This window comes from Fusarium tjaetaba (assembly GCF_013396195.1).
Source record: "Fusarium tjaetaba strain NRRL 66243 chromosome Unknown NRRL66243_c0000113, whole genome shotgun sequence".
NCBI lineage: Eukaryota > Fungi > Ascomycota > Sordariomycetes > Hypocreales > Nectriaceae > Fusarium > Fusarium tjaetaba.
Genome location: NW_023501309.1, coordinates 75,420 through 87,809, shown reverse-complemented (window position 1 = coordinate 87,809; position 12,390 = coordinate 75,420). Strand labels below are relative to the sequence as shown.

General features: G+C 47.8%; 5 protein-coding genes across 5 annotated transcripts; 2 read left to right on the top strand and 3 right to left on the bottom strand.

Annotated features, from left to right (window-relative positions):
• Positions 1 to 612: 612 nt before the first annotated feature.
• FTJAE_5888 (uncharacterized protein) lies at positions 613 to 2,141 on the top strand (the record flags this gene model as incomplete). The annotated part of the gene is made up of 3 exons (XM_037352443.1): positions 613 to 643; positions 732 to 1,285; positions 1,461 to 2,141. 3 exons carry the CDS (start codon positions 613 to 615, stop codon positions 2,139 to 2,141), a joined length of 1,266 nt encoding a protein of 421 aa, XP_037206943.1.
• A 35-nt stretch (positions 2,142 to 2,176) lies between these two features.
• Positions 2,177 to 3,274, bottom strand: FTJAE_5887 (uncharacterized protein; the record flags this gene model as incomplete). Its single annotated transcript, XM_037352442.1, has 1 exon — positions 2,177 to 3,274. One exon carries the CDS (start codon positions 3,272 to 3,274, stop codon positions 2,177 to 2,179), a length of 1,098 nt encoding a protein of 365 aa, XP_037206942.1.
• A 447-nt stretch (positions 3,275 to 3,721) lies between these two features.
• FTJAE_5886 (carboxypeptidase) lies at positions 3,722 to 4,646 on the bottom strand (the record flags this gene model as incomplete). The annotated part of the gene is made up of 2 exons (XM_037352441.1): positions 3,722 to 4,145; positions 4,201 to 4,646. The coding sequence occupies 2 exons, from the start codon at positions 4,644 to 4,646 to the stop codon at positions 3,722 to 3,724; spliced, it is 870 nt and encodes a 289-aa protein (XP_037206941.1).
• A 658-nt stretch (positions 4,647 to 5,304) lies between these two features.
• Positions 5,305 to 6,802, bottom strand: FTJAE_5885 (uncharacterized protein; the record flags this gene model as incomplete). The annotated part of the gene is made up of 5 exons (XM_037352440.1): positions 5,305 to 5,792; positions 5,963 to 6,188; positions 6,268 to 6,454; positions 6,509 to 6,612; positions 6,650 to 6,802. The coding sequence occupies 5 exons, from the start codon at positions 6,800 to 6,802 to the stop codon at positions 5,305 to 5,307; spliced, it is 1,158 nt and encodes a 385-aa protein (XP_037206940.1).
• Positions 6,803 to 10,985: 4,183 nt separating this feature from the next.
• FTJAE_5884 (L-fucose permease) lies at positions 10,986 to 12,380 on the top strand (the record flags this gene model as incomplete). The annotated part of the gene is made up of 6 exons (XM_037352439.1): positions 10,986 to 11,129; positions 11,180 to 11,216; positions 11,273 to 11,505; positions 11,553 to 11,779; positions 11,834 to 11,964; positions 12,013 to 12,380. The coding sequence occupies 6 exons, from the start codon at positions 10,986 to 10,988 to the stop codon at positions 12,378 to 12,380; spliced, it is 1,140 nt and encodes a 379-aa protein (XP_037206939.1).
• Between the last annotated feature and the right edge of the window lie 10 nt (positions 12,381 to 12,390).

Below are 12,390 nucleotides of genomic sequence, written 5' to 3'. Positions count from 1 at the left end.
AATCCAAGGCTTAATGGGAGATATTGCTGCAGCATATATCAGCTTTGCAAAAGGGTTATACGCTTTCATGTTGCAAATTTTATAAGGATTCTTTGCGCAACATGGCTGCATATCTCGGTGGTCCTAATAAGCCCGCACTCAGTTGAACATCCACTGCTGACTTTAAATGTTAAACCATTATACTTCAGACAACGTAAGGCAGGGTAGCCACTCAACACTATTACTACAGGATTATATTGAACAATAAATCGGATTTATGCTCTGGCCTTAGGCGACAGTCTTCAGTGTCTGGGGCCTCAATTGTGTTGCGCTGCAGGAAGTGAAGCCAATTGAGACGCGTCTCAGTCCCCCATGACGCGCCTTATTTCATGCGAATCTGCCAGTGCCTACGGGCGTAAACCAAGATAATGTTTTTCTAGCTCTCCTAACTGCGGAAGGCCAAGCTACCAAGATATCTGGTCATGAGCTGGCTATCACTGCGCCATCCTCAATCCAAGGATGATGACGACTCTTCTGTGGCGCAATCTTGGCAAATCCCATCTGACATGTCCCCTCATTTCATCCTGAGCGCGTCGATGGACAAACAGCCTGAGCAAGCCCGAACTCATCGCCATGGTCAATCGCGGAGGTCGCAGTAAAGCGTGTAGGACGTGCAAGCGAAGACGCGTAAAATGCGGTATCGTCCCTACGGTTGTCGCTGTCAGAGACGCGCTGACTAACGCGAAATGTAGATCAAAGCAAACCGCACTGTCAGCGATGTGAGAAAGCTTGGATAGCTTGTGAAGGCTATGTAACATACGGCGAGTTTGTTGATGAGACGACGCGCTTTGCGAAAGATAAGTCGCCTGTGAAGGACAACCAGCTCCAGGTTCGACTGGCCAGCCCGTCTCCTAAGACCACTGAAAGGCAGGCCTGTTATCCGCCGCCACTGTTACTGGATCAAGACGCCGTAATTCATGCTCACCTATTATCGCGGATCGATGAAGTTACGCCCTTGATGGCCAATCTCGAATCTATCACATTGTCAGATTCTACGCGAAGTCTTGCAGTGCGAGCATTAGCAGCAGTGTACTTTGGCAAAACTAACGGCGACAAGCGAATCTTTGACCTCGGAAGCAGAGAATACGTGAAAGCCTTGAACAGAGTGCAACACGACCTGGCAAGTTCGACTACTGTTCTAGAATGGGACACACTTGCGAGTGTAATCTGTTTGTGCATGTTTGAGAACATCGTCTTTACAGACAAGACGGGATGGTTGAAGCACTATGAGGGAATAACCCAGTTGGTAAGTTCTGTGATGCACTATGATACCGAGGCTATACTGAAACCGTTGATTGAAGGTCCAGCTGAGAGGACCATGGAGACACCAAACAGTCCTGGAAAGGGAACTCCTCAGACAGTGCCGTTTCGAGATAGTATGAGACGCTTCTTCCAAGATGTAACATTGCTGACTGAAATAGATATTGTGCGCACTGATAAACAGAAAGCATTGCTATCTCACACTTCCAGAGTGGCAGACCGTCCCTTGGCCGTCGACTGCACCCAAGACAACTAGTGATGCATTGCACGATATCTTTGCCCGCGTTCCCGGCCAGTTGCATGACATGGATCGGGTAGAAAGAGGTGAAGTTGACAACGAGTTCTTTGAAGAGCTTCGACAGAGAGTCGAGACTACATTGTCCGATCTAGAAGACTGGGAGCAGTTCTATCAGCACCCTCGGCCTCTCACGGGCTCCCCTCTCACTTCAACACCAGACAGCACTTCGCAGCCGGTCAGACACAAAGCCCTTCTTGCATTACAAAGAGCAATAATACTGTGCATGACAGGCCTCTGCACCTTCTTCAACATACCTCTAGTGGCCGAGATACCATCTATTCTCGAGGATCGCAAACTCATCAGGAAGGCAATCGCCACTGAGATATGTCAGCTAGCAGCATCGTGTCTTGGACACGAGTCACACAGCACCGAGTCATTATTGTTCATATTCCCGCTGCAAATAGCGAGTATGAACTTCGAAAATGGCAGTGCAGAGGAGAAGGGGGCTGAAGAGATCATGAACGGGGTCATTGCTGGGACTTATGGATTTGAGATTGGGAGACGACGAGAGTGGAAGACGTCCAGCATAATTCTGATCAAATAGTATGTAATTCTACATGGAGATACAAAGAGAATAATCTAAATAGTTCGAATCATGATCCACTCCAGTCTAGCCACCTTCTTCTCGTCTTTCTCATCCTTCTTCTCAGCCTTCTTATTCACCTTGGTGATCGCCCTGCCATGCTTCTCCATCAACCTGACACGATCCTTCTCAACTTCTTCCAAGCCCTTTCTTCGTCTCTTTTCAATCTCGCCAACTTTCTTCTCACTCGACTCCATAAGCTTCTCCTCTGCTTTGATGTTGATCTCCGCGATCCTATCCTCTAACCTCGCGATCTTGGCCTCGATCTCAATCCGGCTTTCAACGTCGGAGTTATACTGCTCATCGATAGAATCAACAGAGCGACCAAACTTATCAGCTGCCTTCTCACGCTTCTGAAGACGTTTTTCTTGCTTCTTGTGTTTCTTCTTCTCTTTGCCGGCTTGTCTGATGGCGGCTTGTTTTGCGCTGATGCGATCCAGCATATTGGAGTGTCTGATCGGTGGTTCAACGTCAAAAGACAAAACTTCAACATGTGATGAGATTTCTTGTAGCCGGTGTAGTGGGTCGAGACTCTTGGCCGTGGTGTTGAGTCGTTGCATCACTTCCTCATCCTTGACGGTCTTCATAACCAAGCCCTTTGGTGCGAAGATGTCACGATTTACTCTCTCGAGCACCTTTCTCTCCCGAAAATATGCCGTAGCAGCAGTTCCAGTACCCGCAGCTAATCCGAGACCCAAAGAAACGCCTTGGGCGATTTCATTGGGGACAAAGCCGAGACCATCGCCTGCGACTTCCATTGCTTTGAATGGAGCTGGCTCAGCAAGCGCGATGTTCAGGGCATCGATGATGGCCATGAATTCTTTTGAAGAGATCCCATAAGAGCTGAGAATGGGAGGGTAAGCACGGTGGTATGGTGGAGTTACTTCCAGGGAGCCTGTGATTGAGGTTGAAGGGATGAGAATGGGGCGTGATGGAGATAGTGTTGGTCTTTCCATGGGAAGCGAAGGGGGTAAAGTTTGCGGAAGGTAGATATGATCGCTCGGCTGGTATATGTAATCGTGATGAGGAATTGTTTCAGCTGGTAATTCCACTGGTACGTCCTGTTGTTGATAGGCAAGCTGATGGGGATACATTCTGACTGAGAGCTGAAGATCGAAGGCGGAAAACAATTTAATGTCTCTGAATTGAAGTCTTGTATTATTTGTCTGATGAAGCTCATCTGGGCACAGCACTTGTCTTATACATAATCCTTTGTCGCATGTTGGGCTTCTTACATGAGGTTATCCCCAATGGGGACCATTGATCGAGGTGGAGGCTGTCACGGAGCAGTGCCACTGAAATGCAGCGCTAAACCGTGTTGGGTTCATTGCGCGAGCTGGACTGCGCCGTCTTACAACATTTACAGAGCGAAATGATCAGCTATGAGAGGAAACCTCGAAGTAAACCAATGATTACTCCATAGAAGCTTGAAATGAGATGTCATCGCTATGCGGAGACGCACGATTTCTCTAGTCGTTTGTGCATACGATGTAACTGATGCGGCTGTTTCTATGGATGACGGCGGCCTAAGATGCGGCTGTTTATGTGCCCGAATGGAACAACAGCGCCAATGGAGTACTTTGAAACCACTGCCTTTCCTGCTCCCAGCCTTTAATAATAAGGTTCGTTGAGATGTTTGCTGCATTCAAAATCTGTTCTTCGGTCCCTTTCACGGCATCCGATGGGGCGCGACGATTGTACCAACCCAGAAGCTGTACACCAGTGTGAATAGCCGTTCGGAAAGCCATTTCGTTGTTAACCCCCCCATAACCGTCAATGAACCCTGTGATCATCGTTAAAGCGATATCAGAGTCGTGAAAATGATACGCCTCATATAGATCACCTATCATATGCCCCAAGTCATATGCACGATGGCTAAATTGGCACATTTCCCAGTCAATGAAGATGATGTCTGTAGCTGCATCGGAGCCAATTTGGGCCAGGGAAGAATTCGATAGTAGAACACTAGTTGGAAATCAGATTGGCTCAGACGCCGGCTTCATGGGTCTCTGTAACTCACTTTCCCATCCAGCAATCTCCATGGATCATGCCTCGATCTGGTCCATCCTTGCCACTGATCAAATCATGAAGCTCGAGTTCTGCTCTTTCTTTGACCCCTTCCAAAACCCTAATGTTCTTTCCAAGGATATTGGGAAAGTTCTTCAAGACGTCGATGAATGCGCCGTAGGTGACCTTGTGCTTGAGTCTTTGCATAGGTCCGTTGCAGCCAACCTTGCTTCGGAAGTCTGCTTGTTCAGGTTCTGAGGCCCATTCATGGAAGTGGCGTAGCCATTTTCCAACTTCTTGACTGGTGCGCAAAGCCTGAGATTGCGCCCATAAGTCACTCAGCTCTGTTGAACGTATGATAGATGCTATGTCCGTCGAATGGCGGAAGTCTTGTTGTATCGCAATGCCTCTGTGAGCATTGAGATCTAGAAAATAAGTAACAGGGATCTTGACTTTCATAGTCACCAGTGATGACTGATTTAAGTACTCTAGTGCGGTATTCTCGATAGACTATAGAGAGAATAAGGTCAGTTGACAGCCAGCATATAGCGTATGCACGTCAGGGGATAGAATAAACACGCACGCATCGCGATAGGGCAAGTATGAATCTAGAATTTCCTGGTATATGACCAAGCGAGAACTTTATGATGACACTTTTCACGTCACAAGACTCATCTCTGATGGGCATAGCATCGATTAGAGCGCCCCGATAGACATAGTTGGCGCTGCCCCCCCTCAAACGTGTCAGAGATGAGCAGGGAAAAGGTGTGTCCTTGAGCTGTTGAAGAAGATCCTTTTCTTCCATGTTATTGTGCGGGACGGGAATTTTGGTTTCGGGATTTTAATGATGACAAGCCCAAAATTGATCTTTGTTTGACATCTTGTTTGACTCATACGCGGATGTGTGATCCTGAGTCAGCAAATCACGTTACTGGCGAAAGCACTAAGAAACTTATCCCCCAAGGTGTTCAAAGGTGGGATAATCTGTTATCGAATCGGTCTTTGAGATTATTCCCTATTCAGTGTTGCACATATCTACAATGCGCAACCATCCTCCACCCACATAGTGTTTCACTTCGACAGAGTCCTCTTAGTGCTTAAACATCCACTTGCTAACTTAGCGAGCAAGACCTGGGAGCTTCTTGCCCTTCACACCCAATAGTACAGGATATCCAAGGTCCTTGCGGATTTCGATGGATGAACCGGAGATGCTGATCTCGTCCTTGCTTCCTCCTCCAAACCCAACCTCAAATCCAAAGAAACTAACTGATCCACCGGCACTCTTGGCCTTTTGAGTTAGATTGTTAACGCGCTCTGTCAAATTGGCCGGCAAGGAGAGCTTCATGACCACTTTGTAAGCCAGAATGATTTGGTCAACTTTGGCAACAGGACCAATCTCGCGAGCGACTTCCCGCTGGAAATTTGGGTACACCTCCGTAATGTTAGGCACATCCCATTCGCCTGGCTTGACAGTGAACACGCCCGCTTGTGCGGCCGAAAGCTGCGCCGAGAGCTCAGATCCGACATCCTGAGCCATGATGGACTCCTCCTTGTAGTTACCGTCCTGAACGTAACTTATCTTGCAGAGAGGGTTATAAGTTCGGCCTGTATTGGCATTCACATTGACGAAGCCAAACTGGTCCAATTATCTGACTTGGCATCATTGATATCGAAGGCCAAACTCAGCTTGGTCTCGCCGTTGGAACCTCTGATCCAATTTCCGATCGTTTCTTTGTAGGAGCTGTCGATTGTATAGGCAGGTCTCAACGATTTACCAATTTCTCGAGGAAGGTCGGAAGAACCATTAACAATATTGCCAAAGCTTGGGGTGCACGGCATATTTAGGCCAGGATAGTCGCTCTCCAAGTCCAAAGCATTGAGCAGCTTCTGTCTCTGGTCGTTGAGCTGCACACCGCCAGGGCCATCTATCTGAGAACGTAGAGCTGCTTCAGTGGCAATGGCGGACTGCCTCTCTGCAGCCAAAGAGTCAAAACTGGGGTACTGTAAGGATAGTAGCCGATCAGTAACTCTCCCAAGACAATCGGGGTTTCATGCTATTAGCAATGATTCAAGATCTTACGCTTCTTTGGACCCAGTATGTGAAAGTCTGACTCCCTTTATCCTCATCGGCCTCGTAAGCCTCCATTGCTTTCTTCGTCACCTGGGCATACTGCTCATTGATTTTGTCGATCTTTGATCGGATACTCTGCAGTCGCAACTGAGCACCCTTGTCTGGATTCATATTGAGCCTTACTGAACCTAGAGCTCTATTGTGTAATTTAGCCATGGCTGATGCTTCAATATAGGGAAGAGCGCCTTACCTTTGAAGACGCTGGGAGTATTTACTGCTCACAGCATTGAATACAGGAGCGTCCAACTGCATGACAACATCGCCAATGTCGTAAACCCCTTTGTTGGTGATTTCCTGAGGGAATATTGTCACCAGCAGGTATTCCCATCACCCCGATGGGAGCAGCATAGAAAATCTCAATTTTTGTGTCAAGATTGCCGAAGAACTTTGTCTGGAGTGCTTTGGCATAAGCCTTCCAGAGATCGTCGTCCTGCTTGGAAAAGGTGGGGGGTACACCACGGCTGGGGCGAGGAGGAGCAGGCATGGTTGGAGTAAAGAGGAGACAACTATCTCAAAGATTTTGTGGCTTTTAGACTTGGGTGGTCCAAGATCCTGTACCTCAGAGTATCAAGGGAGAAACGAGAATTGATGGGATGCCTCCCCATGTCTAGGGTTTATATCTGGAAGTTCAAAAGAGGCCTCGCGGTCCAGACCAGTGTATCAGGCATAAGCCAGTCCAGAACCAGTTGATCTGCCTCAGTATACCAATCTAAATGCTCCAGCTGTGGTGTTCACTGATCTGATGAGGGGCAGCTGAACCCCTCAATTGGCTTTCCGATATCCTGTTTACACTCTTTGGGTTCGACTATTGCCAGCGTGACGATCTATTGACAGTAGTCTTGCGAGCCTCAGATATAGCGGCAAGCCTCAAGTCTCTGTGCCTCCAAAAAACGCCAGTTTTGGACTTCGCCAGTGAATATACAATATAATTGGGTATCAGACTTCCAGTAGCGCAAGGATGGAAGCTGAGGAAGCGGTCTTGACAAAGGGCCCACGATAAACGGTACCTTGGATCGCACCAAAACTGCATGCGAGAAGTAGTATTTCTGATCTCCGAAATTCACTAATCCAGACGTGGGACACATGTTCCGCGCTAGCATCCCCAAATCACTAGCACACACGCCATGCAGTTCCACGCAAGCCGCAATCGTTCTCGATTTATCAGAAGCGAGTGAGTTCCGTTTCAGCTGTTGAGACTAATGCCTCGAGCTGTGGCACTTGAATCATTTTGAAAATGCATGAGCTTTTGGGGAGAATATGGGTAAGATTATGATGGCACGACTAAGGGCTTCAGCTCTCAGCCAGCATGAGTACTCACCAATACACATCAGGAAGCACTGAACAGCGTGAATTTATGGCTATCAAACTACTTCAATGCTCTCTCGCTACCTCATAGCCTCGCGTGGAAGTGTCTCAACATAAAGCCTTGCAACAAGGGCCTGCAAACTGATACAGTAGGCATAGATCGTAGTGAAGTCGATACCTGGATGAGGTTCAAAATCTTGAAGATAAAGTCGTACTAAGTCGTTGCAGAACTCCGTCCATGACGATACCCTAGAGAATCAAACGCCTTTAGTCCCGTATGTGTTGCAGACTTGTGTATCATTGTAAGAAAGGAGCCGGCATCGCTAGCAGATACTTAGGCAACACGAGCTGTAATATTCAGGTAACCTCGTGTCACGATCAGCTTTCATGGTTTAAGAAAGTACAAGGACGGCTTTAATTTTTGATACTTGTATTGGCAGCCTTGCGTCTTTCTGTATGGCTTGCGCCATCCTTGAATGTTTTCGATAAGGACTTCAGAATACGTTACTAAAGGAGGAACTGTAAGTACTGAAACGGCCTCCTAACACCTCGCCCTATTGATAAAACTGATGGTAGGAACATCATGCAGGCTTACATGCCGAACTTTGCATGTGATTGTTGCATGGCACCGTCCAACCCAACGGTTTCGGACTTTATTTGTTGCTATTGGTATGTAAACCAATTGCCGTATCAAAGGCTGATATCAGCTGCTCGTGAGTGCACTCCGTGAACTCCTCGGAATGGTCTCCCAGGGACTTTAATCTGCATTCTCGTTGACGAACTGAGACATGCATCTTTACCGCGATAACCTTCTCAGTTACGTAGTCGTTGGACAAGAGCACGGGTGATTCTCAACAAAAGTCTTGATGATGCTAACGATATCCAGCAGGTGGTTTGAACTTGGAGCTTTGATACCATACGTAACCTTCGTCAGCCTCAGGTAGGTCAGCTGCACATGGATCCGTGATCCTAACATGGATTGTTGAACGGTTCAACAACGGCAATGATCATCATCATCATCATTCGAATTATCTTCCTTGCTCAGGAGATAACTCTTGACGATGTATCCCAGTTGTAACCGAAAAGGTCGAGAAGCGCGGGTTGAGCCTCACCGTTATACCCGTCATGAATCAGGGATCTGCTTCTTTGTGGAGTCATGCCAAAGTTTAAAGGATACCGCGGTAGTCAAATGTTACTTGGCACCCGATGAACATGTTGTAGTTGGCACATTCAGGGTTTTTGTTGATGTAACCATGAGGAGGGGGATAATGTGCCCTGCCCCTTTTGCCCACGCACAAACAATGTTTTTGTAATCTTTGACTAAGCAAGATCGACGAGAATGAACCCTCATCGCAAGCAAATTACGACTACGATTAGCTTTTATCGTGGTCGTGTTAGCTTATAGGCTAGAAAATCGACCATCGCTGACCACTGAACCTTTCGCTGTTACTAAACTGCGAACCTGGTAAATCTTGTTGGATGAGAATTCCATCACCCAGTAATAAATGCGATATGATTTCTGAACAGGCCTAAACAGGCTCAGCTGAAAGATGCAGGTCATTGCCTTATCTGATTCTCATTTGTCATAAAACATTTCCCAATCTCCACACGAAACATCTTCAACGATTCCCTGTCATATCTGACAAACTCATATGCCGAACCTCGGGTGCGAAACTGGGGAAGCCAGGGAGGTAGGGTAGCACTTCTCCGCGTCACGAGGTACGAGGTTTACGTTTGCTATACGCGGTATTTATTTTTTCAAGATAACGAATTTGTCCTAATACGATATCAAATTGGACTTGGCTAGAGGATCAATAGTGTCAATAGTTGGGCTCGATTTATTCCGATTGGGTTTTTGTACGATGGAGCTAAAGGACCGAATGGCTCAACGTCCGTTGCCGGGAGCACGTACTGCAACGTATGTATTCTTGATCGTCCCGTGTTAATAAATTGGCAACAGAACGGCGCCTCCGCGTGTTGATGCCGAGCATGGGCCCTGGAAATGATCGACAGGCCCCAGCCTGATCCTTGACGTCAGCCAACGTTGCTCCTGGGCAGAGATGGGCATTTGTACTCGGAACCTAAACTATTCTGGCTTGATGCCTGAATATTGCTTTTGGGGATCGATAACCTGCATTTGCTCTATAGGCGAGAGCGAAAATGTGATAACAGTAATATCCAAGCCAACGACATGTCAGGTGCTGGAACATTGACTCCTGTCAAGACGCTACAAGCTACCGACTCTTCTGCTAAGTACCGAAAGTTCAAACTCTGTTTAATGGCCGACACGCGTTCCCTTCCACGTCAGTGCACTTCAGACTTTTTCCAAGGCGTTCAGGTCATCGGATTGGACTGTGTGACTGCGATATTACCCCAAGCGCGCTCGCCCTGAAAAAGCCGGCCCCTGTAAGCTGCCCAAAAGCTAGCGAACCTTCAGCACGAGCAGGGCAAGGGTGACATCTCAACACCCGGAACAATGAACCAGTAACCACAGACCAAATCACGCGACAATGGCAAGATCGACACTAAGTGAACGGTGGAAATTTGAAACAATCCAGGCGAAGAAACGATGGGAAAACGGTCCCAAAGGCTCAAACTCGAGTTGGACAATAGAGTTTGAAGCTAAACGCCGGATCGCATCAGCCGCTTCACTGGGGTGTTGCACTACTAAGAGCCATATCAAATAAGATGTCTCCAATCCTGATGAATAAGCTGGGAGATCATGGAGAACCCTTGTTCTGGAACCTGGGGCTTGGATCCTAGTGTCACGCTTTGACTGCTACTGTAGAACCGACCTGCAAAACCTGTAGTAACATTTGGGTTAGTCGGCATTCAATGACCAAGAATATCTCGGCATTTCCGGTCTGACTTCCTTACGAATGTCCAAGATGAAACAAGTGCTTCTCTTCTTGGCACACTTTGCCTTGCCCTTCGCCGTAACGATGTAACCCCGCCCGTCTTCAAAATGCTAAACGGTCCGTGGTCAATTGTGGCTGCTTACCTCTTTACGTGCTTGCACATGCTCCGGTCGCCAAGTTTAGTAAACGGCTCAACAATTCTTTATCCATTAGCCTCCTCCCAGATGGTCTTTGCTTCTCAATTTCCACGCATAACGCAGCCTAGACCTTCCAGTAATGGCTTAACGTCACCCTCTGTCGGAGCATTCTACCCCTGGATCGAGGCTTGGTCTCGCACGGCATCCTTACAAGGCTCTTAGCCGCATGAAATGATCGACCGTGTTCATTGACATGGTCGGCAGACGTATATCATCCCGGGAGTTCCACATCCAGCTTGCTTTTCGCTAATCGAGGGGGCTTCAATTGTCTTTTTTTACTTCTTGACGCTGCACGAAACATACCAGAATGCGGTCGAGGCAGCCTGATCTCTGGGCGGCCGAGTACATTACCTTTGCAGCTGCGACTATCTTTCTCATTCTGCGCATTGTCAGCCGAAGAATCACGAGGATCCGATTCTGGTGGGATGATTACTTTGCCTGTGCAAGTTATGTATGTTGATGGGCACGCGACTACTTGGGACTATTGCTAACAGCATCAAGGTCACCGCTGTTTGCTGGGGCATAGTGTTGCCTATCTGTACGACCCCTCCCCGACATCGACATCAACATCGACAATCGCTGACTTCTCATAAGGGATTCACCATGGCTTCGGGTTGCACGCGAAGGACGTCGAGGGCATGACCTTTACGGAAGCCAATTACACAACCAAGAAATATCTATTTATAATGGAACACTTCTACGCCTTCACCCTCTTCTTCGCAAAGATCTCCATCCTCTCCTTCTACTGGCGTATGTTCCGCGTCGCAAACATCCAGATCTTCGTCTCGGTCCTGTTGGTCTGCTCTATTCTCTGGATTCTCGTTCGCGTAAGCAACCTCGACCGACCACAAGACCTAAGCTCACATTGTCCCAGACATTCCTGACGACATTCCACTGTTACCCCGTGCGAGCATTCTGGGATCCAACGGTGGAACACTTTACCTGTGCCATCAAGAGCAGTGATTTCTTCTTTGGTACTGTGCTTGCGCACGTTATAATCGACGTCGGCATCTTGATACTGCCCATCGTCCAGATCCAGAAGCTTCAGCTCCCAACCCTGCAGAAGATTGCGATTATCTTTATGTTCATGTTCGGTATCCTGTAGGATCTCTTTCAGCATTCCCAACAATGTCTTCGTGCTAATACATCTTCTAGGGTTTGCGTAGCTGGTCTTGTCATTGTCAGTGTGTCGGCATCATTCGACAACAAGTCAGTCGACATGACATGGCAATTGGCCCCTGTCATTATTTGGGCATCGGTCGAGGTCAACTTGGTGACAGTATCCAGTCAGTCTTACCTTTGGGTCCCTCATGACTCTCACTAATACTTTACAGCTTGTCTTCCCATCATCCGACCAGCCTGCCTCTATCTATTCACCTGCACGAACCCCGTATCATCGATCAGATCCGGATCAAACAACTTGGGCAGCAACTATGGTCGAAGTCAAACAAAGCACTCAATTCGTCTTGGAACTATAGGGAAGGACGAGTCAAGCTCTACACACGAGCTCGCCAGAAGCGATCCAAGTGGGAGCGAATCTTTTAATTCGGAATTCGAGCACGAAGATCAGCGACATGGAAACATTGCTACTGTGACTGGTCCCGGTAGCACGGCTAATCTAGCGCATCCAGCGGGTGTTGGGGGTATCATGGTCAAAAACGAAACTGTGGTGCATGTATCAAGGGCTAGGTCATCGAGATGAACATACACGG